The 18506-nt window shown below is 44.0% G+C and overlaps 2 protein-coding genes across 2 annotated transcripts; one reads left to right on the forward strand and one right to left on the reverse strand.

Annotated features, from left to right (window-relative positions):
* Positions 1 to 1698: 1698 nt before the first annotated feature.
* Positions 1699 to 2638, forward strand: LOC309882467 (olfactory receptor 12D1-like; the record flags this gene model as incomplete). Its single annotated transcript, XM_082769601.1, is given in 2 exon segments — positions 1699 to 2621; positions 2623 to 2638. Coding segments are annotated over 2 exon segments (939 nt in total).
* A 4403-nt stretch (positions 2639 to 7041) lies between these two features.
* LOC309882255 (olfactory receptor 6B1-like) lies at positions 7042 to 8139 on the reverse strand (the record flags this gene model as incomplete). The annotated part of the gene is made up of 1 exon (XM_082769158.1): positions 7042 to 8139. The coding sequence occupies exon 1, from the start codon at positions 8014 to 8016 to the stop codon at positions 7042 to 7044; it is 975 nt and encodes a 324-aa protein (XP_082625284.1). The 5' UTR covers positions 8017 to 8139.
* Between the last annotated feature and the right edge of the window lie 10367 nt (positions 8140 to 18506).

Consider the following 18506-nt stretch of genomic DNA (forward strand, 5'->3'; position numbering starts at 1 on the left):
CCCAGATGGGTTTCAGTGAGAAACCCTTCTCTGCTTAAAGGCGGTAAATAACATTTAAGAAATTGAAGCGTTTGTATTTCGTAGAGAATAACACCTCTAACTCTTCAAAGGCAGGTAACTGACTAATATTTTGATAAATGTAGAATAGTATTAAATCCAAGGTTTCAAATATATATTATTCAAACGATAATGCTAAACGTATTTTTAGCCAAATATGATCAGTTTTTTAGAGTGGGTGCATATATGCAGAAATTACCTTAAGCTACATGCTTACATTCTTTTATTATGAAATCATTTTAAAAGTGTTTTGTTAGTTTATTGTTTTCATGCTAAAAGAATAAGCTACGTGTAAAATAGTATGAGAAAGAGAGTGACTGGGTTGGAGATATATTATAATGACTTCTAACAACTACTTATTTTCGGTAAAAGTATGTAGTGGAATAACCAAGAAAGGCTATGAAATGTATCTATATGTGTTGTAACCTTTACAAGAAATATTTTGGAAGTAATAATTTTTCCATTGTTTATATTCTTCAGTATTAATCATGCTACATTCAATACACAGAGAAAAATTCTCAGCTTGCAGAATTTGCAGTCTGTACTTTAAGTTAGAAATACTTGTGCTTATCTGCCCCAGCAAAATAATTTTGGGACTTTGCTTTTTATTGTATATGTGAAGGAATTATCCATAGTGCTAAGCAAACTTACTTGAGACAGAAAAAAGTGAGAGCATTTGCTTGCTCACTTGTATTTTAAAAGACTAGAGATACTGACTGTACTGATCATTAATGTCTTAGTGGGCCGGTATGATCAGCTTTCAGTGTGACGAGCAAATTTGGCTAAGAACTTGCGCTAGCTAATTTGGCTCCTACAAACTCACTGTTGCTCCACCACAGTATTGTAGGAGATCAGATGCCGGCTTTTGTTCCATTCATGTGTTGCTACTCAATGAAAAGAAGTTGTTCAGGCAAAATATAAAATTCAATAACAGAAACAGCTTGTGATCACATGCTAAGGCATCATCTTCTTTTATTGACAGCAATGTACAAAAGAAATGTTGCTTACTGTATGGAACCTTGGAGCACCTTCCAATCTTCATTTTTGATTTAAAAAAAAATTGAAATTGCTCATTTTTAAAGACCAAAGAACTATCTGGAAGAAATAGTAACCATTAGAAATGGGAAAGTTAAAATTGGCTTAAAGAAATGTAGGCACAATAGTAAAAAGAAAGCATCAAGAGTGATTCACATTGTGGATCTTTATGAATTATGAAGTTTTATTGACGAAATTAAAGGTTATAGCAGGGAGTTACAGATGGGCAGAACTGAAATATTAATGTAGCTGAAGGTGAAGAAGCAGCAATGTTTCATATTTTACATATTGTCCTTACATATTCTTCCATATTATGCACAGATGGAAGTTTTTATTTTAATATTTAATCTCTGTAAAAATTTTCACTCTTCTTTGTTTTTGTTCTAGACAGAAATTAGAAGACTGCACTATAGTTACTTTTGTTTGTGTTAAATTCTTGTGTTTGTATTCAGCTTTTATGTTTGGTTGCATATACATGTACAATGTTTTGTTCTTTCCTGCATTTGCTTGTATTAAAATAGTACAGAAACAGATAAGTATTGTAATACAGCATTTCTCACACTGTGAAACCTTGACATTTTGCTTTTGCTTCCTATTTTTCTAGCAATGCTGAACCGCACAGAGGTCAGTGAGTTCATCCTTTTGGGCCTCACCGATATCCAAGGTCTACAATACTTTTTCTTCATCTCCTTCCTGTTGCTCTACCTAACTAGTCTTTTGGGAAATGGTGTCATTGTGACCATGGTGATATCTGAGCCACGGCTCCACACACCGATGTACTTCTTCTTGGGGAACCTTTCCTGCCTGGACATTTTTTACTCTACAGTTACTGTTCCCAAGATGCTGACTGGTTTTCTCTTTGGGCATCAGCCTATTTCTTTTGCTGGGTGCTTAGCCCAGCTCTACTTCTTCCACTTTCTGGGCAGTACTGAGGCTGTGCTTCTGGCCACCATGGCTTATGACCGCTATGTGGCCATTTGCAACCCACTGTGCTACACCCTTGTCATGAGTCAACGGACTTGTCTGCTGCTGGCTGTGGCCAGCTGGTCCATTGGTTTTGTACATGCCATGATGCATTCAATTATGACCTGTCAACTGAGTTTCTGTGGGCATAACCAAATTCATCACTTTTTCTGTGATATCAAGCCACTGTTGAATTTGGCTTGTAGTAGTACCAGCCTCAACATGATCCTCCTTAATGTTGTCACCACATCTATTGCTCTAGGCCCATTCATTCTCATAGTCCTTTCCTACCTATACATCATCTCCTTCCTCTTCCAGAAAGTCCAGTCTCAGGAAGGAAGATGGAAGCCCTTCTCCACCTGTGCCTCTCACTTTACTGTTGTGGCGCTACTGTACATACCATTATTCTTCAATTATACACCTCCATCCTTGAGCAGCTCCTCTATAACGGACATGCAGGTGTCTGTCATGTACAGTGCCATCACCCCAGCTCTGAACCCCTTGATCTACACTCTTAGGAACCAGGAGGTGAGATATGCCCTGAATAGAACATTAGGGAGAAAACTCTCCTGGTGGAAAGTGACCAAAAGAGGAACAAAATTCAGAATGTAGTTACTCCACCATTCATATTTACAAGAGAAGAGATCAAGAGGATGCTGTATTACAAGAGACTAAAAAATCACTCATTATCTCATGTAGTTCAGCACATTACAGTTTAATTGCTTAGATGTAAATCAGGGGAGATATTCAAGGCTTTGGTGTTTATTCTGTCAGTGTAGGTGTCTTATTGTAGCCCATCTAGTCTCCAGCATCCAATACAGAAGCATGTTTGTCTCTTGCAGGATATGAGCCAAAGCTGACAGTCCCATTCATTAGTCCTGGATAATACAAAGTCTTATATTATTACTTGATGGCTCTGATTAGGAAGCTCACACTCTGTATATCCCTAGAGAGCTAGTATGTGTTACATTTTGGGTGTTGCATAGCCTGAGAATTTTGCCAACATTTGACTTGAGTCAGCTCTTTTTTGGGGGGTCCATATCTTTTCATTAAGTATAAGGGGAGCCTTACTAATGAACTTGTATTTAAACGTATGCTTAAAAATGGAGATGAGGATGAAGTGTACATTTTTAGACAACTACATCAAGACCTTTCACTTGAATTCCACCCTCTTGACTATCTTCTACTCTTCTGTCCATCTTACTTACTCCTGACTGTGCTAAATACTTTTGTCAAGATTTCTGAAGATGCTGACCACCAACTTCTAAAAAAGGCATCATGAACAAGGCAGACATTCTTGCTGTCTTAACACTGAACACATCACACTGAACAGTCAGCTAGGAATTCCGCACCCACTCTGAGCACTCAGATGCTCCTTCCAGCACTCTTGGATTTTAAGAACAACTGTGCCTGAGGCAGACAGAAGATTTGACAAGCTTTTTATATACACTCAGAAGAAATGATATGTTGTGGCATAATGTTTTGTGACAATGTATGTAGGAAGATACAAGATAAATTTCAACACCAGCTTTACTGCAATGCAGGGTGAATAGGAATGAGCAGGAATCAGGTATACAGCTATACAGCTAACACCAGCACTCAGACTGAGCCTTTTTTATTTATTTATTTATTTATTTATTTATTTTTATTTTATTTTTTTTTATTAGCTAGAATATTGCAAAGGAACTGTTTCCCTCCCTGCAAGACCTGCCTGGTGTTCAGTTCTGCACTGAAAGAAACTGTAAATCTACACTGAGCTTGCAAAGGGTATATGTGTACTGTCTTTGAGAACAAAGCAGAGAGAGATCTCTGCTACCAACTTGGTGTGCAAACTGGCATTTGCCCCAAAAATGGTAGTTTGCACCTCACGGAATGAACTGCCTGTAATCACATGGCATATGGTTAGATCTCTTTTGTGTCCCATCTTGTATGCAGCCATTTACCACAACCCCAAAAATGTTGATGTTCTTATTTAAAATTTTCAGTTCAAAAAAAGGGAGTTTTGTTTTGGCTGTTATCTCTGCCCTGTGTCCCTGGAGGTAGCATGAAGAAAGGACAGGTGTTTGATAATGCTGTTGAAAACAAATGTGGGAGATTCTTACTGGTTATGTAAGAACTCAGTGCCCTGTGATAGGAATGGAATTAAAGAGTGATACAGTGTAAGGTAGTCTATTCTTCTTTTTGTAAAAGGGTAGAGGAACAAAAGCAAAGTTTGGAACCATATTTTTTTTCATGGACTAGTTTTCACCTACTGGAACTTTCTATTTTGTTTTTGCTGATGGTATGTAATGAGTATATACTCATGCTAAAGCATTTGGAAAACTGAATTTCAACTGCATCTTACAAACAAACTATATGAATCTTCATCACCAAACTGAGCCTGTGATTATTGCTATTGTGTTGAGACTAGAAGACTACCCAAACCTTTACAAAAGTCCACACTGAACGCCCATGGACTTAGAATTGTATAATCGTAGAATGGTACCCAAACATTGGTCAATGACAAGAACAAATGAGAACACTGTTGCGTTATAATCAATGGATATTGATTTATCTGCTGTATCTCATGTAGCCAACTTCAAATTTGATGAATTTAAAGAGATTCTTAGAGCTGTTGTCAAGTGTGTGTTAAGAGTAGCTGCATCCAGCATATTCCTGCAGTCCTGGATAGGTGAGTGGAATGATTGCTCTTTATCCTGTGGTGGTTTTGCCCTGCTGGGCAGCTAAACTCCACCACAACTACTCTCTCACTCCTCCTTCTTGAAGGAAAAAAGGGGAGAAAATACAATGAAAAGAGCTTAAGGGTTGACATAGTTGGGAGACCACCCATCAATTACCATCACAGACAAAACAGATTCAGCATAGGGATATTAATATAATTTATTACCTATAACAAGCAGACTAGAACAGTGTATAAATCAAAGCAAATGAAAAAACCTTCCCCCCATCTGCCGTCTCCTACATCCTCCCCCTGAGTGGTGCAGGGGAAGGGGGGCTGCAGTCAGCCTGTAACATCTGTCGCTCCATGGTTGCTCTGTTCCTCTGCTCCAATGTGCGGTCCTTCCCACAGGATGCCATCCTTCACAAACTGATCCTGTGTGGGCTCCCCGCAGGCTGTATCTCTTCAAGAAATGCTCCAGTACGGGTTTGTACCACAGGGTCCATCCATCAGGAGCAAACTGCTCCAACATGGGTCTCCCAAGGGTGGCAGCTCCTCTCCACAGGCTGCAGCTCTGTCCTGGAGCCTGCTCCTGCAGGGGTTCTTCATGGGCTGCAGCCTCCTTCAGGCCACATCCACCTGCTGCACCATGGGGTCCTCCATAGGCTGCAGCATGGGGAACTGCTCTGCTGTGGTACCCATGGGCTGCAGGGAGACAGCCTGCTCCACCATGGGTCTCTCCAAAGGCCACAGTGGAACTTCTGCTCTGTGCCTGGAGCACCTCCTGCCCTCCTTCTGTGCAGACCTTGGTGTATATAGAGCTATTTCTTACTCCTCTCTCCCAGCTGCTGTTGCACAGCAGTTTTATTTTTCCCTTTCTTAAATCTGCTCTCACAAAGGTGTAACCAACATTGCTTACTGGCTCGACTCTGTCCAGCAACAGATCTCTTTTTGAGCTGCCTGGAACTGGCATCTAACACAGGGCAGCTTCCGTATTCTTCTCACAAAGGCCACTAGCCGCCCCTCCAGCCCCACTGCTACTAAGCCCTTGCCATATAAACCGAATACATATCCCTGTTCCCATGCCCTGCTAGTAGTGAGCCTGAACATGAGTTCCTGATAGGTGCATGTACACACACACACAGAGCCACAAATGGATCAATACGGGTAGAAGGAGACTATATTTTATAAGTCTCCACATAACACAGAGAGCATGAATGTGGATGTCTACTAACAGAATATCCCCTTCATGAGTTTATCTGTCTACTAGACCTTTGGTCTCTCCAGTTTTGTTCTCTCAGGCCCTTGATGTTTTTGTTGTCTGGCATCCAGAGCCACAGTACCTTTGGCAGCTGGACTTTGGACTAATGGGCTTTCCACATCTTGTTTTCTGACCTTGATCCCTCTAGTCTTAGACCTGTAATATTCCGTCTCTCCAGAATCTGTTTTTTCAGGTGTCTTTTCCTGATCAATGTCTTTATGTTTACTACCAAATCACTCACACATATGCGTATGCACATGTAAAAAGGAAAAACTTGAGGCAAGACATAGACAATTTGTCTCAAGGCAGGACATTGTGCAAAGAGGTTGGAGCCAGGCTCTTTCTAGTGATGCCCAGTGACAGGACAATAGGCAATTGGCATAAACTGAAACACAGGAGGCTCTGTCTGAACATTAAGGAAATCTTCTTTACTGTGTGTGTGACTGAGCAATGTAACAGGTTGCCCAGAGAAGTTGTGGAGTCTTCCTCCTTGGAGACATTCAAAAGCCATCTGCCTATGGTCCTGGGCAACTGGCTCTAGTTGGTCCTTCTTGAGTACAGGGGTTGGACCAGGTGACCTTCAGAGATCCCTTCTAAACTTGACAATTCTGTAATTCTGTGAAAGGAAAGCAGTTTAATAAAAAGGCAGGACAGACTGTGGTAACTCTGTACAGTGGTTGACCAGACAAGTGCACATGACCTTTTATTTGCTCATTTTCCTGTGTTTATCTCCCTTTATCTTCCTTTGGCCGTTTCCCTAAACAAACTGTAATAAATCCTGTAATATCCCCAATTCTTTTAATTCCAGACTTTCCATCCATCCCCAGGCTTTCCAAATTCTATACTCCCTTATGCTATAGTCCCCTTTATTTTGCATAGCACTTGGGAAAGTTCATGGGACTATGGCTCAGTCATTCACCTTTGATAGTATTAGGGATGACTGATTCAGAAGGATCAGGTTGTCAGCATTCTCCACCCTGTCATTGTTCCTCTGATCACAGTCTGTCTCTGTGACATTAGCCAGATATCCTTATTGTGTACTTATCAGCTTCAGTTTATACATAGTTTATCCTTGCATTTGGAGAGAAGTGATGGATCTGGAGACCTTATAGATACTGATTTTTTCCGAGAGAACTTTTTTTAATGCTCTCTTCAGTTCCTGATTCCTCAGACAGTAAATGAAGGGGTTTAAGATGGGAGTGACAATAGTATACACAGCTGACACAAGCTTATTCAAGTCATAAGGATCGATCTTCTTGGGCCGAGCATACATAAAGAGGGCAGCTGAGAAGAAAATGGTGACCACAGTTAGGTGGGAAGCACAGGTGGAGAAAGCTTTCTTCTTACTTTGGGTGGTGGGGATATGCAGAATTGTCGTGATAATTAATAGGTAGGAGACAATAGTGACAGAGAGAGGAACAAGCAGGATGAATAAAGCCAACATAAAGTCCACTGTCTCTGCCACCGACATATCAGTGCAGGCGAGGTTTAGCACAGGGCTGATATCACAGAAAAAATGGTTAATTACCTGGGGACCACAAAACTCCAACTGAGAGATGAAGGAGATCTTGATCAAAGATACAGTGAACCCACTGAACCAGGAGAGAGCTATCAGGTATATGCACATTTGGTATGTCATGATGACCAGGTAGCGCAATGGTTGACAGATAGCCACATAGCGATCATATGCCATGGCAGAGAGAAGGACACATTCAGTGCACATGAAGGAGCTGAAGAAAAAGAGCTGGGTCATGCATCCCACAAAGGAAATACTTCTGTCTTCAGCAATGAAATTTGCCAAGAGTTTGGGGATAGTAACTGAGATGTACCAGACCTCAATGAAGGAGAGATGACCAAGAAAAAAATACATGGGTTTGTAGAGCTCATGGTTTGTTTTGATTAACAAAATGATGACCACATTCTCCATAACAGTTAAAATGTATGTCAGTAGTAGTACTATGAAGAACAATACCTTCAAGTCCATTAGGGCTGGGAATCCTAGCAAGAGGAACATGTTGATCTGGGTAGAATTCTCTTCCATAAAGAGAAGTGCAGAGCTGAGCCTTGGAGATCAAATACAGAACAGGAAAGGGGAAAAAAAAAATAAGGGAAAAAAAAAAAAAGAAAAAAGAAGAAAAAAAAAAGAGCAGGATATGGAAAAGAGGCTTGAAAATTAAATGCTTATTTCTGAAAAAGTTAAACAAATGTTCTTATCCCTAGATAGGATTTGTGTGATTAAGCTTTAGATGACTACTGTGTAGGTTTCTCTTTCAGTCAATGAAAAGAAACAGGCAGCTTATCTGACCTTAGGATAAGATAAACTTCATCAAAAGTGCAGGTTGAGTAATAACAAGGAAAATGTAGATGACTAGTCCAGCTGTAAGCATTCATGCAGAAACCATTTAAAGTACATTCTGATGAATCTTGCCCCTAATTCCTGAATTCATTTTAATTCTATTTTATGAAAAAATTATTCAAATTTTCAAAAGCATTAATGAGAGAGAGATAAATTAATCATCTTGTCAATTGTATTCAGGCATCTCAGAACTGTGATCTTGAAGTTACTGGAACAAAAGACCTAGTCATCCCATATCATTATTTTTTTTCCTGTTAAAACAGTTTGCATGTAGAATACTTATTTTTTTGAAATATGAAGACAGAAGAATTGGCACATTTCTATAAGATAATGTTGAAAATATATTGATGGAACATTTCCTGGGAAAGTAAGAAATTCAAAAGAGTTTATTTCATCTCTAGAAGAAAAAAAAAATAAAGAGGATACAGAAATTTTAGTTTGTGGATAGTAACCACATTTTTTAAATTTTATTTTCTTAATATTATTTATTTATTTATTTATTTTTTTTTTTCATGAGAACTTTCAGTATGAGTCTGTGAGATGCTTGAGGAAAAATAATTTTGATGAAGGACATTTTTTGCTAATTAAAAAGAAAAAAATGGCTAAAATAATTTGAATTAAAATCTCTCACTAGTTTACAGGTCTGAATCACAAAACCCTATTAGACTTTATCCTGCAAACCCACCATTGTAATCTATATACACCCACAGAACATGTAACACTTTATGTTGTGATAGATGCATCTTTTATGTCTAATTTTGGATCCATTTAATTCATTTTAAAAGCTGATTTTTCTCCCCATTAACTGAATTGTATGATTTCTCAATGATTAGCTAAAATTTAGATACTTACACTTTTCAGATCAAGCCAATTGCCTTTAAAAAGAACTCAAGAACAATAATCTTATTAGCAGCTGTAGTCATTTTATTGTCATCAATTTATGCTTTGAAAGTTCAGAGCACCACCTGGACCCTGTTAAGTCAAAAACTGCTGAAAGAATGTATTTGGCACTAAAACCTGAATTGAAATAATTGCTATTGACTTATAAATTAATGACTTATATAAGTAATAAATTTATAAATATGATTTATAATTGTTTCAAAGCACTACCTCATTATTATTAAAATTAAAGCATTGATATTATTGCTCTTTTCAGTTCACAGTTTTGCTTGAATATAAATACAGTATAAACATATATAAAAACGTAACTTGTATGAATAAAAATCACAAAACAGGATTTAGCATTTTTCTGTAAAGATGATCACCAATACAACTTGTCTTACTTATGCCTGGTATGAATATATATACACCACTTCTCCAAAATTAACTCATTGGGTGCAAAAACTTACAAGACTGAGACTTGAGGATGTTCACAAATAAGACTGAAGACCAAAATTTGAGGCTGAAAATCAGACAATCAACTGCAAAGCCGTCCCATTGTTTGATGCATCTCTAGATTTTGTGTTCTCTTTTAGTCCTTGAAGTCATGTATGGAGGAGAAATCAGAAGTGTCTTTAAGTAGCCATGGTTCTATAAATTTAAGTGAATTTCTGACAGTTTAGACCTGGCTGTGACTGCTTTTTGTATACAGGAGCATAATTCTACACAGTGGCCTTTGAGACCTTGTCAGAAAGTTTTCAGATCGTTCCCAAATGATTCTGTCTCTGGATAGATGACTGCAGTTTTGTTGTTTTTTTTTTTTTTTTTTTTTTCTCCCCAGCCATGTTAAACACTTCTTTCATGTCTTTAAGTAATTTCAGGTGGCCAAATAGTTGTTGCATGGGTTGGAAAAGAATAATCCTGGATCAATGATGGGCCATGAACATCAGATCCCTGTATTGCTTTACATTTCTTTCAAAATGTGATCACATTATCTGAGTTGCAGACAGATAACAAGGGCTTCATATGTGCTTGAGGGAGGCAGTAAGGGCCAGAGACTGATGGTATCCAACCAACAAGAATAAACTCTCTCACAAGGCCTGCATAGATTTCTTGCACTGTGCAGAAGCAGGATGGACGCTGTGGCTCAAAATCCAAACCCAGTGTAAACTCCAACAACTGTTATTGCTACTTCTTCTCTTGTATCTAAGAAAGGAGAAAAGCACTGGGAACAAAGATGAGAGGAAACCAGATCCCACGGAACAAGACTTCAGTGTCTTAATTCACAGAATGTAGAATAAAGATTTTCTAATGTGGTGAATGCAGTTCCAGTTACAGTGTAACTGACCAAAGCTGTAGGCATCATTGGGCTTTTCATGCATCTATACCTAACATCTTGCCACAATGCACTTCTGGGACAGCTGCACAGGACTGACATATAATACAGGATATGTGAGAATATTTTGCCCTTTTATGGAGACCTAAAGCATCTGAATTTTACTAGACTTTACTAGTATAAGGACCTTAACTAAGACCTCTGAAGTAAGTAAGCAAGCTCTGGTGTGGCCTGAATCACTCCCTAGGGCCCACTGACTGTTTTGTCTAGATCTCATAGAATCAGAGAATCACAGAATATCCTAAATTGGAGGGCATCCACAAGGATCATTGAGTCCAGCTCCCAACTCCACACAGGAGCACCCAAATATCAAACCGTATATCTGAGAGTCTTGTCCAAATGTTTCTTGAAGCAGGCTTGGTGTCACTTTCATGGGGAGCCTGTTTCAGTGCCTGACCACCAGCTGTTTCCTCAGATCTTGTCACTGGTCACCAGAGAGAAGAAATCAGTGCCTGCCCCTCCACTCTCATCATGAGAATGCTGTAAGATGTGATGAGGTCTCCCCTCAGTCTCTTCTTGAGGCTGAACAATCCAATTTACTCCAATCAGTCCTCGTATGTCTTCTCCTCTAGACCTGTCATCATCCTTGTTGCCCTCCTTTGGACATTTTCTAATCGTTTTATGTGCTTCTTATATCATGGTGCCTAAAACTGCACACAGTAGTCGAGGTAAGGATGCATCAGTGTAGAGTAGGGTGAGACAATCACTTCCTCAACTGGCTAGCAATGCTGTGCCTGACGCACCCCAGGATATGGTTGGCCTTTTTGGCTGCCAGTGCACATTTGTGATTCATATACAGCTTGCCACTAACCAGAACTCCCAATCTCTTTCTGTGAGGCTGCTTTCCAGCCTCTTGCCCATCAGTTTGTACATAGATCCAGGGTTGCCCTGTCCCAGGTGCAGAATCCAGCACTTCTCTTGTGAAACTTCATGTGGTTGGTTATTGCTCAGCCCTCTAAATTGTCAAGATGTCTCTGCAAGACCTCTCTACTCTTGATGGAGTCAACAGCTCCTTGCAATTTAATGTCTGCACTCTTACTAAGTACACATTCGATTTTTTGCATCCAGATCATTTATAAGAATAATGAAGAGAACTGGCCCCAAGATGGAGCCCTGAAGACCCCCACTATTGATTGGCCACCATCCTGATGCAACTCCATTTACTATAACCTTTTGAGCCTGACCTGTCAGCCAACTGTGCACCCTTCATATTATGTATTTATCGAGTTGTACGATGGACATTTTGTCCAGAAGAATACTACAAGAAACAGTATCAAAAGTTTTACTGAAAAAAAAAAAAGATTATATCAACTGGTTTCCCTTGGTTTCCCTTGGTAAACACTGTTACATAAAACAAAAATTGAGTTAGCTAAATAGCACTTTCCCCTAGTGATCTTGAGTTGGCAATGACCAATGACTGTGCTGTCTGTTAAGTGTTTTTCAATAACTCCCAACATAATCTTCTCTGTAATTTTACCAGGCACTGAAGTGAGACTGACAGACCTGTAATTACCAGGGTCTTCTTTCTCGCCCTTCTTGAAAATTAGGGCAACATTTGCCAGCTTCCAGTCAACTAGGACTTCTCTAGATTCCCAAGACTGTTGAAAAATAATTGATAGATATCTCATGATGATATCGATCAGTTCTTTGAGCACCCTGGGCTGAATTCCATCTGACCCCATAGACTTACATGCATCCAGCTGGAGCAGCAAATCCCATACATGTCTGGAGTTGGCTGGGAGTTTATTGTTCCTGCAGTCAGTCCTCCATATCAGGGCTGTCTGGGCCCCAGGGCTCATCATTGCTGTTGAAGACACAGGTAAAGAAGGCATTGAATGTCTGCTTTGTCTATATCCCTACTTCTGAGGTGAATACCCTCATCAAATAATGGAGCAATATTCTCTCTGGTCCTCCTTTTGCAGTTAACATACTTCAAAAAGTCCTTTTTGTTGGTCAGCTTCAACTTTAATTGAGCTTTGGCTGCACAAATTATTTCCCTACAATGGTGAGCAGCAATGTTGTAATCCTCTCATGTCACCTGACCTCATTTACTGTGGCCATATGCTGTCTTTTCCATCAAAACTCTAGAAGAAGATCCTTGCTCAGCCAACCTGGCATTCTGTCCTGCCTGCTTGACTTCTGACATTTTGGAGTCCTCTTTTCCTGTACTCTTATGAGGTAGTACTTTAAAAGTGACCTGTGCAGATGGATCCCAGCACCTTCAAAAGCAAATTCCCAGGGGACCATACTAACTAGTTCCCTGGGCAACCGCAAGCCTGCTCTCCCTATATCCAGGGTTGAAGATTTGGTGGTAGTTTTCCTCCTATCACCTAATATTTTAAATTTGACTACTTCATGGTCACTATGGACAAGATGACCACCAATCACCACTTCATCAACGAGACCCTTTCTGTTAAAAATCTCAAAAACGAACCCACCACTGTCCAAAGCTGAGACAATACGCGATGTTAATTGTGCCTCTGTGATAGCATAATTAAGAAAGGGGGGGAAAAGAAAAAAGTTGTGCAACAGAATCTGGGAGAGAGGAATGAGGAAAAGTAAAGAGAAGCAACGCTGCAGACATCAAGATCAATGAATAAGGAAGGGAAGGTGATACTCCAGGTCTGGAGAAGAACTTGCCCTGTAGCCCAGTGGACAGTGGAGGAACAGGCTGTCCCCCTGCAGCCTGTGTAGCAGACCATGGTGGAGCAGGTAGATATGGCCCGAAGGACATTGCAGACCACTGTTAGCCATCAGAGGAGCAGACTCTGGGCCAGAACGGCAATCCCAGGAGAGGAGCTCCTGGTGGAGCACTCCTGAAGGGCTGCACCCTGTTGTAAGGAGCATGTTGGAGTGGTTCTTGAAGAACTGCGTTCTGTTGGAAGGTCACATTGGATCAGTTTGGGAAAGACTGCATCCCATGGCTAATATCCCATCCCACAGCTTCCGCTGTCAGGGTCTGTCTCCACACAGGTTGTCTCCACGCTTTTTCCATGGAAGCAGCTGAGATGGCAGGTGAGCAGATACAGTTCTGTGTGTCAGGATATGCCGTATGGCAGTGTGAGGCCAAGGTGCAGGAAGGTGCGTCCTTATCCGTGGGCTTCGAGCAGTCAAGGGGCCAGGAAGCGTGTCAGCAGGTGGCAATTTGGGCTGCTGGTGCAGGTCCCTTGTGCAGCAGCTTTGGGTGCAGCCTGTCCTTGAGAGTGGCAGGGAAGTGGTGGTCATTGCCCAGAGCACTTGATGATGCCATCAGAGCTGGCCAGAGCAGGTAGTTGTGGCCGAGTGGTGAAGGCGATGGACTAGAAATCCATTGGGGTTTCCCCGCGCAGGTTCGAATCCTGCCAACTACGGCATGCAGTCCCCTTTTGGTCTGCCTGCAGTTTCTACTAGCTTCTTAAGACAGGCTCACCCTCTTATCAGGAGACTGACCTTGGTAAGGGACCCAAGGCTTCTTGCTTTAGTTAATTTGCACAATGCACCACAGTTAGCAAAGACACTAAGTAGCACTAAGTAGTTTAATGCCATCAGCGCCCTAGAATCATGGAATGTCCCGAGTTGGAAGGGACCCATAAGGATCATCAAGTCCAATTCCTGGCACCGCACAGGTCTATCCAAACGTTTAGACCGTGTTACTAAGTGCACAGTCCAATCGCTTCTTAAATTCAGACAGGCTTGGTGCAGTGACTACTTCCCTGGGCAGCCTGTTCCAGTGTGCAACCACCGTCTCGGTGAAGAACCTCTTCCTGATGTCCAGCCTAAACTTCCCCTGCCTCAGCTTAAGACCGTTCCTGCGGGTCCTATCACTGGTGTTTACGGACAATAGGTCACCTGCCTCTCCACTCCCCCTCGCGAGGAAGTTGTAGACCACGATGAGGTCCCCCCTCAGCCTCCTCTTCTCCAGGCTGAACAGGCCCAGTGATTGCTCAGCTTCTCTTAACTCCCTCTCTCAGGGGAGCGCAGCACAGGCAGGGGCAGGGCGCTGTCTGTGAGGGGGCGCAGCCCCATCACGGGGCAGCGTGATTTGCACACATGGTGGCGGCCCTGGTGAGCTGTGTGGAGAGCAGGTGGTGGGAGCCTGCAAAGCAGGCAGGCAGGTGCCCCATTGCTGCGGGTTTGGCTCAGGGCACCGCAGGCAGGGCTGGGCGAGGTGGGGGCAGCAGGTCTGGGGGAGAGCAGAGTGGCGCAGCGGAAGCGTGCTGGGCCCATAACCCAGAGGTCGATGGATCGAAACCATCCTCTGCTACAGCCTTTACTTGCAGGCTCCTGTGCCAAGCTTTTGTGCCTCTGCTGCCGTTCGGTCCTCTCTCGTGCCGTGGCTGGGGCTGTTATGGCTGTTGCACTCCCTCTGCTCTGCACCCTTCCCCTTTGCTTTCTTGCCAGTCAGCACTCCAAAAGGGCCCCTGAGCAGCGCAGGCTGCTGTGGAGCAGCAGACACACCACAGACTAACTCTTTCCACTGGAAACACAGCAGGCAAAACCTGCCCTCTCCCATGTCTACCCGTGTGGGCAGGTGGCTGGAAGGAGGAGGCCCCTGCAGGGGTGGTGAGCTGCAGGAGCCTCGGGGAGGCATGCAGCCAGATGCGTTGGTGGTATAGTGGTGAGCATAGCTGCCTTCCAAGCAGTTGACCCGGGTTCGATTCCCGGCCAACGCACACCAGCTTTTCTTCAGCCAGGCAGCAGCAGCAGCCGTGTGTCGGGCTCCAAAACCACCCAGTTTCTGTCCTGACATTTGAATGCAAGGTGCTCTGGGGCACCGAGCCTTCCTTGCCTCCCCAGAGCATGGTGCTCACGCTGGATTCCTCTCCCAGGGCACCCCCATGACCGGGGTGCTGCAGAGAAGTGCTGAAGCAGTTTAGTGCTGCATCCAGCAGATGGATGGCTGTCCTTTAAGGCTCAAAGGCCTGTCTGGCTGTCTGAAGTCACACCAACTTGACTGAATTTGCTCTCTTCATCCTCCTCTGTATTCGGCATCTCTGCAGAGTTGGCTGGTAAAAATGGTGTTTCTTGAGCTTCAGAGGGTATGCTGGTGTGTACAACGCCAGTGTTCGGAGCACAGCGTTCTTTCCTCTGAGGTTGGGTTTGAAATGCACTTTTGCACAACCATAGCCAGGACTGCGCATCTTAGCCATGAGAGTGCCATGAGAGGAAGAAGGCATTGCACGTTGTGCAACGCATAGGAAGGTGTGTTGTGTGTTGTGTCATCGTGGCAGCTCTTTGTTTTGTTGAACCTCGTGCTATGCCCCATCCCTTGCTCAGGGCAGGGCCACAGCACATGTCCAGGAGGTCCCATGGTGTAATGGTGAGCACTCTGGACTCTGAATCCAGCGATCTGAGTTCAAATCTCAGTGGGACCTCTACTCTGACTTTTATTCCAATCTTCCAAGTTCTTGCCTTCCTCCCTACCCTGTGTTACCAATCCCACCGGTATCAGTGCCCCTCCTCCTACCCTGGGCCCCACTGCCCGTAGTCTCTCGCTTATGGAAACCTGTCACGTGCTCGGGTAGAGGAGACTCTCGAAACCCATGGCCAGTGGCAACTTGGTCATCTCCAGAGACTTCACAACATCCAAGAACGGTACATTGCCATCTTTGACCACTCTCAGATCAGTAGTAGAGGGTTACTGTGCAATGCTTTCCTTGAGGAGTGAGGAGCTAATGGAGGCAGGAAGAGAACAGACCACCACACGTCTCCAGCTGTGCTGCACAAGGTCTTTAATGAGAACGAGAAAATGCAGTGGAGCAGTACAGAGACCAAGAAGATCGTTTGCAGGGTTCAGGGAGGCAGAGAGAACGGCCCATCCATCTCAGGGATGTCTGTCCCAAATGGGATGATCCACGCGCTTCAGCAGTTGAAGCGGCAGAGTGGGGAAGGCAGACACAGCCCTGACCCCCCCAGACCAAGGGAGCCCCCAGAAGAGATGGGAACCCCCCCAGTGCTGAGGGAGCTGCCAACAGCAGCTGACAGAGAGGATCCCACGGCGGTGCTCTGAGGGAAGGAGGTGAGGATGGGGCCCGGCAGAGTCACCACGACCGGGGAGGGCTGGATGGCAACCGTCGAGTCAGCGCACCGGGCGACACATGGCTCACTGCAGCTGCTGGCAAGTGGGGTTGGGCCAGAGGCACCGCAGGACGATGGGACACAGGGTCTGCAGCAAGACATCTCTCGTCGAGGGAGGCGAAGCTGAAACACAGAGTAGCAGGGAGGGGATACACACCCCAAGGTCAGCCTTTGTCATCTCCAAAACAGAAGTGGCTGCACTGAAGATTGGGCAGGAAGCACCGGGCTATTTGGTAAGGGTCCCTCTCTTTTCAGGCACTTAATTCTTGCAGAGAGACATCCCTGCAGCTGAGCCCCATCAATCTAACCCTGCTAGAGAGGTCCCCACAGTCCCCAGCTCTCCAAATCCACCCCTTCAAAAGGGAAAGAAGTCACAGGCCCGAACCATCTGTATTGCAGTGCCAATCTGAGGCAGCCCAAGTACCAAACGGAGTCGCCAGCGTGACAGCAATGGGGCCCTCAGGGAGAGCTGGAGCGAGCGCAGGCTTACCTCGTTCCTCAAGGAAAGGGAGAGAGAAGAGAAGTGGATGCAGAGCCTGCAGCAGCATGGTCTTTTATGCTGCATCCCAGAGCCCCACGGGAACAGAAACATTCCTTGCTCATGAAGCATCAAAACACCTCATAGTTGCTTCCTTCAGAGGCCTTGGTGGTGGTTAAGAGCTTGCTTCTTTCATCTGCCAGCTTTTGTTCCTGCCTCATACCACCTAACACTGAAATGATATATCTGTGTCCCAGGCTCCTAAGACCAATTGTGACAGAGGTCTTAGGCTGCCTGTGTGGGATTGTGTGTTTCCGTCATACAAATGTCCTTTGGAGTATCATCCACTTTGTGGTGAGCATGGCCACTAGTCACGGTGATACCCAGCCACAGAGGACAGGAGAAGTCACCACACAAGGGCATTCAGTGCCGAGATTCGAGCTAATTCTGTGAGACATTTCTCCCTGTGGTTTATCACAGATAGGCAGGAGACCATGGAGTATGGTCAGGTAGATGATCAAGACAGCACACGTGGAGGAGACATGGGCCATGTTTCCAAGATGTTTCAGCAAGGATGGAGTGTTCTGAACTAGGGGATGTCTCCTGAAGGCAGAGGAGAGGACATCAAGGTCATTGTTGACACTTGTCATGCTCTGACAGAGCCCAAACACAAAGTTCAATGAAAGCAGAGTCAAAGGGAGGAAGGGTACACCTGAGGCCAATGCAGTTCTCTCTCAAGTCATCTCTCTGAAGCAGTGAGACCTTTCTCTGTGCCTTCACAGAAATGCAGCAGGTCAAGGCATAGGAACGCGATGCAAGAGATGCCCGCGTCCTTCCCCGAAGCTGACGCACTCTCCAATTGACCTGATTTCCTCAACACATTTGTCCCACTGGCCAGAGGTCTGCCTGGCCTGCTTTTGAGGCGAGGCTTGCAGCAAGGAGCCTAAACTGGAATTGTCTTTGTTCGGGGCCAGGGATGGAGCAGCCCCTTCCATGCATTTCCACGTATAAAGTGAGTGGGGATCTGCCTCCCAGCACACCTGACAGTCATCCCGATGTGGAAGAGCTGGGAAAATCCCTGAGCTGCAGGCAAACATGAGTCACCCAGCTGTGGACAGCAGTGGACATGGCTTTTCGGCCTTAGGCGTGCCAGGAATAGCAGAGCTCTTAGCTTCACTCCTACCTACGTGCTGCTTTCCTTACCAAGGGAGTTTCCAAGGGGCTCTGTACCCTTCCTGAAACACCAGGTGCTTTTACGCATTCTTGTGCTGCTGCCTCCCAAGGCATTCCCTTTGTGTGGCTGGTCTGGGGCCCATCTGATACAGTGCACGCCAGAGTACTCAGGGTCTGAAGGACCCTCTGGAG

The sequence above is a fragment of the Aythya marila genome (assembly GCF_965140915.1).
Source record: "Aythya marila genome assembly, chromosome: 11".
Lineage (NCBI taxonomy): Eukaryota > Metazoa > Chordata > Aves > Anseriformes > Anatidae > Aythya > Aythya marila.